Source organism: Taudactylus pleione, unplaced genomic scaffold (assembly GCF_031769625.1).
Source record: "Taudactylus pleione unplaced genomic scaffold, aTauple2 ptg000231l, whole genome shotgun sequence".
Lineage (NCBI taxonomy): Eukaryota > Metazoa > Chordata > Amphibia > Anura > Myobatrachidae > Taudactylus > Taudactylus pleione.
This window is the reverse complement of record NW_028284633.1, coordinates 1,510,960-1,523,964: the sequence shown is the minus strand read 5'-3', so window position 1 is coordinate 1,523,964 and position 13,005 is coordinate 1,510,960. Positions and strand designations below refer to the sequence as shown.

General features: G+C 46.7%; 1 protein-coding gene across 1 annotated transcript in view; it reads left to right on the top strand.

Annotated features, from left to right (window-relative positions):
• Positions 1–5,638, top strand: part of LOC148516909 (trypsin-like) — a 90,042-nt gene extending 84,404 nt beyond the window's left edge. Inside the window, exon 5 of the mRNA XM_088479403.1 lies at positions 5,489–5,638. Within this exon, the coding sequence (XP_088335529.1) occupies positions 5,489–5,638 (150 nt within the window). The remainder of the gene's footprint in view (positions 1–5,488) is intronic.
• The last annotated feature ends 7,367 nt before the right edge of the window (positions 5,639–13,005 follow it).

Below are 13,005 nucleotides of genomic sequence, written 5' to 3'. Positions count from 1 at the left end.
CCCATTCTGTATGTCCTGCATTGTGCTGTCTCCCATTCTGTATGTCCTGCCTTGTAATGTCCCCCATTCTGTATGTCCTGCATTGTGCTGTCCCCATTCTGTATGTCCTGCATTGTGCTGTCACTCATTCTGATTGTCCTGCATTCTGCTGTCCCCCATTCTGTATGTCCTGCATTGTGCTGTCCCCCATTCTGTATGTCCTGCATTGTGCTGTCCCCCATTCTGTATGTCCTGCATTGTGCTGTCCCCCATTCTGTATGTCCTGCATTGTGCTGTCCCCCATTCTGTATGTCCTATATTGTGCTGTGCCCCATTCTGTATGTCCTGCATTGTGCTGTCCCCCATTCTATATGTCCTGCATTGTGCTGTCCCCCATTCTGTATGTCCTGCATTGTGCTGTCTCCCATTCTGTATGTCCTGCATTGTGCTGTCCCCCATTCTGTAGGTCCTGCATTGTGCTGTCCCCCATTCTGTATGTCCTGCATTGTGCTGTCCCCCATTCTGTATTTCCTGCATTGTGCTGTCCCCTATCTGTATGTCATGCATTGTGCTGTCGCTAATTCTGTTTGTCCTGAATTGTGCTGTCCCCCATTCTGTTTGTCAAGCATTGTGCTGTCCCCCATTCTGTACGTCCTGCATTGTGCTGTCCCCCATTCTGTATGTCATGCATTCTGCTGTCCCCCATTCTGTACGTCCTGCATTGTGCTGTCCCCCATTCTGTATGTCCTGCATCGCGCTGTCCCCTATCTGTATGTCCTGCATTGCGCTGTCCCCCATTCTGTATGTCCTGCATTGCGCTGTCTCCCATTCTGTATGTCCTGCATTGCGCTGTCCCCATTCTGTATTTCCTGCATTGTGCTGTTCCCCATTCTCTATGTCCTGCATTGTGCTGTCCCCCATTCTCTATGTCCTGCATTGTGCTGTTACCCATTCTCTATGTCCTGCATTGTGCTGTCCCCCATTCTCTATGTCTATGTCCTGCATTGTGCTGTCCCCCATTCTCTATGTCCTGCTTTGTGCTGTCCCCCATTCTCTATGTCCTGCATTGTGCTGTCCCCCATTCTGTATGTCCTGCATTGTGCTGTCCCCCACTCTGTATGTCCTGCATTGTGCTGTCCACCATTCTGTATGTCCTGCATTGTGCTGTCCCCAATTCTGTATGTCCTGCATTGTGCTGTCCCCCATTCTGTATGTCCTGCATTGTGCTGTCCCCTATCTGTATGTCCTGCATTGTGCTGTCGCTCCTTCTGTTTGTCCTGAATTGTGCTGTCCCCCATTCTGTTTGTCATGCATTGTGCTGTCCCCCATTCTGTACGTCCTGCATTGTGCTGTCCCACATTCTGTACGTCATGCATTCTGCTGTCCCCCATTCTGTACGTCCTGCATTGTGCTGTCCCCCATTCTGTATGTCCTGCATCGTGCTGTCCCCTATCTGTATGTACTGCATTGTGCTGTCCCCCATTCTCTATGTCCTTCATTGTGCTGCCCCCCATTCTATTTGTCCTGCATTGTGCTGTCCCCCATTCTGTATGTCCTGCATTGTGCTGTCCCCTATCTGTATGTCCTGCATTGTACTGTCTCCCATTCTGTATGTCCTGCATTGTGCTGTCCCCTATCTGTATGTCCTGCATAGTGCTGTCCCCTCTCTCTATGTCCTGCATTGTGCTGTCCCCCATTCTCTATGTCCTGCATTGTGCTGTCTCCCTTTCTGTATGTCCTGCATTGTGCTGTCTCCCATTCTGTATGTCCTGCCTTGTAATGTCCCCCATTCTGTATGTCCTGCATTGTGCTGTCCCCATTCTGTATGTCCTGCATTGTGCTGTCACTCATTCTGATTGTCCTGCATTCTGCTGTCCCCCATTCTGTATGTCCTGCATTGTGCTGTCCCCCATTCTGTATGTCCTGCATTGTGCTGTCCCCCATTCTGTATGTCCTGCATTGTGCTGTCCCCTATCTGTATGTCCTGCATTGTGCTGTCCCCCATTCTGTATGTCCTACATTGTGCTGTCCCCCATTCTGTATGTCCTGCATTGTGCTGTCCTCCATTCTGTATATCCTGCATTGAGCTGTCTCCCATACTGTATGTCCTGCTATGTGCTGTCCTCCATTCTGTATGTCCTGCATTGTGCTGTCCCCTATCTGTATGTCCTGCATTGTGCTGTCCCCTATCTGTATGTACTGCATTGTACTGTCCCCCATTCTCTATGTCCTGCATTTTGCTGCCCCCCGTTCTATTTGTCCTGCATTGTGCTGTCCCCCATTCTGTATGTCCTGCATTGTGCTGTCCCCAATCCGTATGTCCTGCATTGTACTGTCTCCCATTCTGTATGTCCTACATTGTGCTGTCCCCTATCTGTATGTCCTGCTTTGTGCTGTCCCCTATCTATATGTCCTGCATTGTGCTGTCCCCCATTCTCTATGTCCTGCATTGTGCTGTCCCCCATTCTCTATGTCCTGCATTGTGCTGTCTCCCATTCTGTATGTCCTGCATTGTGCTGTCCCCTATCTGTATGTCCTGCTTTGTGCTGTCCCCTATCTATATATCCTGCATTGTGCTGTCCCCCATTCTCTATGTCCTGCATTGTGCTGTCTCCCATTCTGATTGTCCTGCATTGTGCTGTCCCCCATTCTATATGTCCTGTATTGTGCTGTCACCCATTCTGATTGTCCTGCATTCTGCTGTCCCCCATTCTGTATGTCCTGCATTGTGCTGTCCCCCATTCTGTATGTCCTGCATTGTGCTGTCCCCATTCTGTATGTCCTGCATTGTGCTGTCCCCCATTCTGTATGTCCTGCATTGTGCTGTCCCCCATTCTGTATGTCCTATATTGTGCTGTCCCTCATTCTCTATGTCCTGCATTGTGCTGTCCCCCATTCTGTTTGTCCTGCATTGTGCTGTCCCCCATTCTCTATGTCCTGCATTGTGCTGTCCCCCATTCTGTATGTCCTGCATTGTGCTGTCCCCCTTCTGTATGTCCTGCATTGTGCTGTCCCCCATTCTGTATGTCCTGCATTGTACTGTCCCCATTCTGTATGTCCTGCATTGTGCTGTCCCCTATCTGTATGTCCTGCATTGTGCTGTCCCTCATTCTGTATGTCCTGCATTGTACTGTCCCCCATTCTGTATGTCCTGCATTGTGCTGTCCCCCATTCTCTATGTCCTGCATTGTGCTGTCCCCCATTCTCTATGTCCTGTATTGTGCTGTCCCCCATTCTGTATGTCCTGCATTGTGCTGTCCCCCATTCTGTATGTCCTGCATTGTGCTGTCCCTCATTCTCTATGTCTTGCATTGTGCTGTCTCCCATTCTGTATGTCCTGCATTGTGCTGTCCCCCATTCTCTATGTCCTGCATTGTGCTGTCCCCTTTCTGTATGTCCTGCATTGTGCTGTCCCCTATCTGTATGTCCTGCATTGTGCTTTCCCCCATTCTGTATGTCCTGCATTGTGCTGTCTCCCATTCTGTATGTCCTGCATTGTGCTGTCCCCTATCTGTATGTCCTGCATTGTGCTGTCCCCTATCTTTATGTCCTGCATTGTACTGTCCCCTATCTGTATGTCCTGCATTGTGCTGTCCCCTATCTCTATGTCCTGCATTGTGCTGTCCCCCATTCTCTATGTCCTGCATTGTTCTGTCCAACCCGTCAGTCTTATGTTCTGTATCACCCTCCTATCAGTATGCCCTGTATCATGTAAACCCTTTTATGTTTTGCATATTCCCCATGTTTTGTCTTGTCCACCACCTCTATGTCTTGTATTTGTCTCCTCCTCTATTTATTGTATTGTCCTTGTCATTTCCCTCTTCTACTGTATTTCTAATATTGTCCTCTCACCCCTTGCCTGCTATGTCTTGTTTTGTCCTCCCCCCATAACATTTACACCTGTCTTTCCTGCCCTCTCATGCTCCGCTGCACTGCCACTCCTCCAGGCACAGTCACTCCTCCAGGCCCTGCCACTCTTGCAGAGTTGTCACACGGCACTGATGGCAGCATCGCTGCCTAGATATTGCATGGTCAGCAAGAATGAATACTGAGTCAGGATCTAGGTGGACGCCTAATTGCAGCTTTGTGGGAGGAGGAGCAAGAGATCAGTCCTATGGCTGCTGCCTAATGCTTCCAGTCTCTGTCAATGATGGTCAGTGCAACATGTCTGGCAGGCGGCAGCCAACTTAGTATCCAGTAAGTAAGGTGGTTTGTGTACCTGCCAGTACCACCTTACTTGCACAACTGGAGGGGCAAACACCACTCGCCCAAGGGCCGGATAAACAATGGGGCAAGTGGATCTGCAGCTCCACTCGCCCCATTGTTAATCCAGCCCTGTGCTAATCACTATAGAACGGATGGTCTGATTCAGTAAGGAACAAAATTGTGAATGCAATAGCATTGACGCATGCAGTCTCACTGCGAAAGTATGCTCACCCATTGCGATCGCAATGCAATCTCAGTACCACATAATGACGCCCAGTTTACCTTGGACACATCCATAATACTTATCAGAATAGCTTAACCATCGGAAACCATCCAGTAGCATCAGAGGCTCACGCACACTTACACAAGGGGAGACCAGATCAGAAATTGCTAACTTCATCGCACGTTATGGAAGTTCAAGCTGCATATGTCGTCGCAGTGGGTAATGTATGCAAGCCCCTGTAATGGCATCCAAACACACTGGCATGCCAGCATTTGGCCGACCACCCCCTGTCACCTTCCCCAAATGGCACATCATGTCAATCACTTTCCAGTGGGTCTCCGTAATCTCTGCGATCACAGGGCCTGATTCAGAGCCACGCCAAAAAGCGAGCACTCGCTCTGAATCAGGGCAGCCGCATGTTTTTTTAAAACCTGCCTCCTTGCCGCTCGCTAAGCTGTGGGTGACCATCGGGCTTGCGACGAGACCCTTGTGGTAGGGTCTTGTCTGCCGCAAGCCCCAGTGCACTTTCGGCTCTAATAGAGCAGGAAGCTCACCACTGACATCACTCGTGATGTCAGTAGGGCCGCCCTCCGTTTGTCCAGCCACCCCCCCACCCCGCCTACAAAACTGGGCAAGCTGTCAACATCGACAGCCGCCCCGTTTGTAGCGAGCCCCGGAGTGAGAGAATTTCTCTCTCGCTCCGGGGCTTGCGCGTGCGCAATGCCCCACCATCGACCCACTTGCAAGTGCACAGCGCTTGTGAGCAGGTCTGAATCAGGCCCACAGTCCCGATCACAGCAGCTAATTCCCGCATGTGTACCATGATGCATTTCTCAACAATCGGCGTGCGGATTTGCAACTGCGTTCCTTGCTGAATCAGGCCTCGAGACCATAGATTCACTATTATGTGTATGTAGTATTGTATACTGTAAGTATATTATACAGCAATAACTTTATAAACGTGAGAAAGTTTGTTTCAACAACCTGTGATCCCATAGACAGATCATTTTGTCATTTTCCCGTGTAGATCATAATTTAGTAGGAATTGCTAACAATATGTCTGCTCACTCTCCTGTTCAGGGTGACTCTGGTGGACCCGTGGTCTGTAGAGGAGAGCTTCAGGGTATTGTGTCCTGGGGATACGGCTGTGCCCTGGCAAACTATCCCGGTGTCTACACCAAGGTCTGCAACTACAACACCTGGATCTCCAACACTATTGCTGCTAACTAAAATACGTAGGATGTTATTTTCTTTATGGGTTTGGAAATCTTTCAATAAAGTAATTTTATCAAATGTTGTATTTTGTCTTGTGCATCAGAAAATTGAACACAAATGAAATACCTGACAAATATATCACAGGTATAGTAGAAGAACTTAGTGAAGTTACAAAATAAAAACTTCTTTGTGTTCAAATAGCCAGGTCCCTGTGGTATAATGTATAGGGTTTAAAATAAAGAAATTATAAAAATGGACATCAGCTCATAACCTGATAATTGCAGAAGTTTTACTTTACCTTAGTGGTCATTTCCATAGGTACAGCAAGACCGTGCTGATAACAATATTATTATTATTATCCTTTATTTATATGGCGCCACAAGTGTTCCGCGGTGCCTTACTTAGTACATAGAACTAATAAGTGAAAAAAGAACAAGTAGAGTACATTTCAGTGCAGGACAAGGACACGATTTATATACATTGCTGCAATAGCGATTAAACACTCACAATAAGCAGCCGGGAGTTGGCAGTCACGTGTTAGGTGCCCTAATGGGGAGTAAAGAGTCAAAGAAAATGTAAAGAGAAGCACATGAGGGAAGAGGTCCCTGCTCATGAGAGCTTACATTCTAAGGGGAGGGGCAGACAGACAGGTGTGACACAGAAGGGGAAGATAGGGAGGAAAGAGCATGAAGTGGGTTAGCATGAGAGCTGGAAGGCCTTGATGAAGAAGTGGGTCTTGAGAGCCCATTTGAAGCTTTGTAGAGAGGTGGAGAGTCTGATAGGGAGAGAGAGAACATTCCAAAGGTAGGGAGCAGCATGGGCAAAATCTTGAATGCAGGAGTGGGAGGAAGTAATCAGTTGGCAAGAGAGGTGGCATGCATTTGTTGAGCGAAGTGGGCGGGCGGGAGTTTGAAGGGAGAGAAGGTCAGAAATGTATGTGGGAGAGGATTTGGAGAGGGCTTTGTATGCGAGTGTAAGAACTTTGAAGTGACATCTGAAGGGGAAGGGGAGCCAGTGTAGGGCTTGAAGGAGAGGGGAAGCAGATGTAGAATGCCTGGAGAGGAAGATGAGCCGAGCAGCAGCATTGAGAACAGATTGTAGTGGAGAGAGGTGAGAGACTGGGAGGCCAGCTAGGAGAAGGTTACAGTAGTCCAATCTGGAGATGACCAGTGAGTGGATGAGGGTTTTAGTGGCATCCTGGGAGGAAGGGTCTAATCCTGGAGATATTTTTTAGGTGGAAATGGCAGGACTGTGAGAGGTACTGAATGTGTGGTTTAAAGGAGAGGGAGGAGTCTAGGATAACTCCAAGACAGCGCACTTTGGGGCTAGAGGTGATAGTTGTGCCATCAATAGATAATGAAATTGTGGGAAGTGAGGTAGTGGAAGAGGGTGGGAAAATGATCAGCTCAGTCTTAGACATGTTAAGTTTAAGAAAGCGCTGGGACATCCATGAAGAGACAGCAGAGAGACAGTTGAAGATACAGGTAAGGAGCGAGGGGGAGAGCTCAGGGGTGGAAAGGTAAATTTGAGTATCATCAGCATAGAGATGATATTGGAGGTCAAATGAGTTTATGAGTTCACCTAAAGAGGATGTACAGTATATAGGGAGAAAAGGAGAGGTCCAAGAACAGAACGTTGGGGAACTCCTACTGTTAGTGGAAACGGGGGGGAAGAGGAGTCATGAGAGGACACAGAGAAGGAATGATCAGAGAGGTAGGAGTAAAGCCAGGAGAGGGCAGTGCTACGTAAACCAAGAGAGTGAAGGATTGCTCTACAATAAGATTTTTAGCAGAATTGCTTATGCAAACAAATCTGGTCCAATCAGATAAATCAATGTGTCTTCTCAGATATGGTAATTAGTGTAGATCTGGTTATCTTTAGGACACAGACATTTTTCACATATGTGTTCTGTCCTCTCTATAAACTTCCATATGGCATGAGTTACCATTGACAGACAGCATAACTACTCTTACTTTTCAATAAGTCCAAACTAGATGTGAAAATCTGAAGTATAAGGTCCTATTGCAGTCATAGCATTCAAGAAAACAAATTATTTAATCAATTTGGTGAAACTAATACAAACAAGTAATTTAATGGAGTTACAGTACAATATGTACTTCATGTAATGACAACATAGAGACATGTAATACATAAGTGTTTTATATACTGTGTGTATATATATATATATATATATATATAAACATATGTACAACATGAGCTACCTAATGGTAACACATGTACAATGTAGGTCAGAATTCTTACCATTGTTCCTGTTATAAAGGGGATAATACAATATAGCTGCACCTTTTTGAAGTGAACATAAGGGTTGTAAAATGATGGAGCTGTACTATCATCTACCCAGGGTGCATTGGGAAGCTCCAATGGAAGCCTATGAGATTCTCAGTGGAGGCCTATGAGGTTCAGATTAAACTAATATCAGGATTTTCACTAAGTGGATCTTCCACATAATAAGTGCGTAAAACAAACATAAATGATGCTTAAGGCATGAATATATGTATAGATTTATTTTAGGATATTTTGTAATATCTTATCATATATTAAGATTTGTCATTAATATATTCTAAGTTGTGGAATCCCCACCAGTGGTACAATATTGAATGTGATTGGCCACGGGACTTGATAGATGTGTTACCAAAACAAATATGGCATCCCTGGATTGGATGTGAGTGCCAAGTGACCATCCTAAATCTAATCCTAGGCCGCTCTCTTTATCAGGTACATCCCATTGCTGTTGAGATCCATCTGCCATTCACAAAAAAAGACAGCAAAGCTAAAACAAGTTCCCATCCAGAACAGATATTTTTAAGTCAGAGATAGACAATATTAAATGGTCAAAGTTGCAATATATATTAATAACACTAGATGGTGACAAAGATTGGGTAAATTAGAAAATAATGTCCATTAAAGTGGAACTGTCAGACAGCTCTGGCTCTGACACTGCCACTTTGTGTGGCTGCCTTCTGTCTCCCATTTGTGCTCTCTGGGCCTGATTCAGACCCGGTCGCAAGCGCTGAACGCTCGCAACCGGGTCGATGGTGGCCCAGAGCGCATGCGCACAATGGAGCCGGCTCCATCGTGCGCATACGTGAGACCCGGATAGCGACGGACAATCCATTGCTCCGGGTCTCGTACCAAAGGGGGCATGCTGTCGATGTTGAGTGACGCTCTGACAGATAGCTCGCTCTGAATCAGGGCCGGTCTTTTTTTTTTTAGAAGGGCCTCCTGGCCGTTCGCATAGCTGTGGGTGACCAAGACCATCGCGACCATCGGGCTTGCGACGAGGCCCTTGTGGTAGGGTCTCGTGGCCGCAAGCCCCAGAGAGATTTCGGCTCTAACAGAGGGATGGGAACGCCTCTGTTCCCATGTGAATCTCTCTAACAGGGAGATTCACATGGGAACGCCTCTGTCTGGGCAGCCACCCCCCTGGCTCGTCCACCAAAAGGGGCATGCTGTCACTCAACATCGACAACACACCCCTTTTGGTACGAGACCCAGAGCGACGGCTTGCCTGTCGCTATCCAGGTCTCGCGCATGCTCATGACGGAGCCGGCTCCGTCATGCGCATGCGCACTGGCCCACCATCGACCCAATTGCAAGTGCACAGCGCTTGCGACTGGGTCTGAATCAGGCCCTCTGTTCCCTCCACTGACTGGTGTCCTGCTTCTCATTATAGGGCAGGGGGTGCGTGGCACTTTTTGGACTTTCTACTTGCAGTCATGTGACTGTTGAGGTTACTCTGGTGCCAAATGCAAATCAGGCCAGCCTATCTGACTCCAGACTAAGGTCAGAATATTAGGCTATGAAATTTAACTCCAGCGTGTTCTGCTTGTTTGAGTCTGCTGATTTCTGTATTCTGACCTGGCTGGCTCTTTGACCTGCTTCTGCTTGACCACTTGGCTATTCTAAATATCCTGTGCTGACCTCAGCTAGTGGCCTCACTATTCTCTGCATTATTCATTCACTGATCCCTGTACTGACCCTGCTTTCTGACCACTCTCTAGCTTATCTTTCCTATGCTTTGCTCTACCTGACAACCTGGCACAGCAAAGCTCAAATCCCCTTTTATGGGTCATCGGTGAAAACCATGGCTGCATTAGACTTCATGTCTTTGCACTAGTTAGTGGAATTCTAATTGATCATAAATAATCCATTATCCTGACCTGTAATTAACTGTAACTGGTTGTCTGCTCTATAGGAAGCTGCATGTATAGATGTTTGTAAGGGCTGAGTATGGGAGACCGGCTGTCGGTTTGCCGGCTATCAAATACCGCCGGCGGCATCCCGATGCTCAGAAACCCGACAGGGTCTGAGTAAGTATTCCAACTCTACCCCCTTCCCCCCCTAACCCTCCCTTCCTGCATTCTACCCCTAACCCTCTTCCCGCACCATAACCATCCCCTTAGTGCCTAAACCTAACCCTCACCTCTTAGTGCCTAACCCTCCCACCTCGGGTGCCTAAACCTAACCCCCCTGTCTGCAGCCTCTCTAACCTCCCCCTCTCCTGCAGCCTAACCCTAACCCCCCTGTAGTACCTAAACCTAACCCTCCCCCCATGTAGCTAACAGCTAACCCAGCCCACTATACGTACACTTGGGATGCTGGCTGTCAGGATTCCGGCGTTGGCATCTCAATTGATGTTGGGGTTCCTGCACCGGTGTTCTGAGGGCAATACCCCAATCCAGTGGGCTGTCACAGTCATATAGTATTTTGTTTAAACAGTTCCATCTGTCTACATATCCATAGTAAGGGGAATAGTGGGTACAATGTTCTTTTCAAGGTACGTATTGACTTTGGCTCTGACCTCCATGTGTAGATGTAAGATTGCTGTTCAATGGAAATGAAATCAAGCTGGAATTTGTTAGTGTGGGCACATGACCTCTACTAATCGGCTGAAACCTGCTGCATCTATTACCGATGTTGGACGCAGATCATGTGCTAACATGGCTGTCATGGCTTTGGTGATTTGCTGTGCAACAGGGTGATGGCTGTCATACTTACTTCCCCTTTCACTTGTTATCAGCGAATTTATATAAACTAGGCTTATTCTGGTTCAGCTTCTGAGATGATAATCTACCCCCAAAAGCATCCGTCCTAGTTCCCAGAGATTCTTCCTGGTAATTATGTATTGCTTTACAGGAATCAGATTGCATTTGACCCAGTGAAACAGGACTACTTACTATTGTTCCTGAGGTGGCCATCGATGATGGTGTTGGTGGTGAAGATTTGTAACCATGCTGCCAGTAGCTGTTACTAGACTGCTTATTGCGTGTGATTTCACTTTTTGGGATGACCTGCATGATTACGTTGCAAATAATGTATTAGTGAGGAGGTGTCTAGATGGTTAACATTCCTACCTCAAGTTCTTCTGGTGTCACAGAGGCTGCATATGGCAAAACAAGCTACAGTATGGGCCTCATTTATCAATGGGTTTTATCATTCACAACGAGGGATAAATCTCATTGCATATGATAACGGTGCTCCAGCCAATCAGCTCCCAACTGTCATCTGCTTGAAAAATGACAAATGGGAGCTGATTGGCTGGAGCACCATTTATCACACACAGCGAGTTTTATCATTTGTTATGAATGATAAAACTCGATAAAAAATGGGGCCCATTGTCTGGGCATGGTAGGAATAGATCCACACCGGAGAAGTGGATTTTTTGGTCTTTTGGCAGCTCATAGCAACAATGAATTTATCATGGGCATTAGGTGGGAACACTGGAGGCTGCCTTACTTGGATACATTCATCATCATCATCATCACAAGATGTACGGTACAACACATTCATCATCATCATTATTGTCATATACACATTTATAGCCATCATCCTGTTGTAGATGAACAATATCTAATTTTCCCTTCTCTATTTCAAAAATTTCCCTTAGTACTGCTCATCCTCGCATTTAAAGATGATTTAGAAATTGTGGGAGGATGTTGCTCAGATTTTATCTCAGTGCTATACTGTATGTGATCTGTCTGACACACACACATGGACAGCCTTGGAATCTCCTCTGGATTATTATGTGATACTCACTTTGTTCTTTGGCCTCAGTGTTATTGTTCTCAGTTACGGATACTGTATGTCTGTTTTGGAGGTGACACCAGTCACACTACTAATACTACACTCAGAGCAGGAAGCTAGTGCTTGGGAAATAGCAGGAGATCCATGACGGTGTTGGCCACTCACTTTGGACCTGGGATTGTTTCTACCAGAACTTTGTCATGCAAAAAGTGCCCATGGTCTTTGCCGCTAAGCGTTGTGTATGGAATACCAGCTATTTTCCTTCTTTTAGCCAAATCACTACATTCATCATCATTGACATTTCCACAGCCAGACACATCGCCACCAGCTGATGTTTTATGTGACATTGAGTAAGATTTATGTGATGTGGATCGGCCTCGCTTACAGTTTCTTCTTCCCACATGAACTTTGTTTCCACTAGATGCTGAATTCCTAGCAGTAGTACTACTAGTGCCAGTGCTGCTAATACTAGGATTATCATCCTGACCCATAGACTGATCCAATACTGATTCTAGGGCCTGATTCAGAGATGGGTGCAGATCCCATTGTGACTGCGTCTTTGTACATAGCGACCGTGTGGAAACATGCAAATGTTGCTGCTGCCATGATTTGTACCAAGACGCCAATTGCAGTCACAGGCTGAGACACCCCCCGAAAAACACTCAAGACACACCCGCATTTTAGTCGCCGCTCCCCGTTACTGTTGTAGAGGAGTGCTCTCCTGCGCTGTCTCCTTCCTCCGTACAGTGACACGGGCTAGGCACTTTTACCAAGATGGCCTTTGGTAAACTAGTGCATGCGTGCTACCCCACGCCATTACTGTGTTGTATGTCGCAAATAAATCCACTTTTCGACTGCCATCCCAATACCACCGTGGCACATGCGGCACATTCCTGCTGACATGCAGCTTCGTCAGACTAATTATATGAGTCAATACAAAAAAGCCAAGTGCCGGGTAGTTCATTAATGTGTATTATGCTGTCATACCCGCAGAAATGTAACCCTACAGTATGTTTGGATATTCAGTTATTCACCAACGATGCAGTGTAGTCTCCATGATAGATACAGTACACAGGGTGGTTGAAACGTGTCACTGATCAGGCCCATGATCTGACTTACACTGCAGCCAAGAGCAACTTTTCTTCTAAAGCCTGAAATCCACAATTGCCGGTAAAGCCACCGTCCTATTTTACATTGACCGTAACTAGTAACGTGGACACTGAGACACACACACATAAATTGGAACTGTGTGCAAGCACGGATCTATCACAGGCCAGCTGGGTTAAACCATGGGCACACTTGCTGTAGAACTCGTGGCACCTGCTGTATAACGGCAA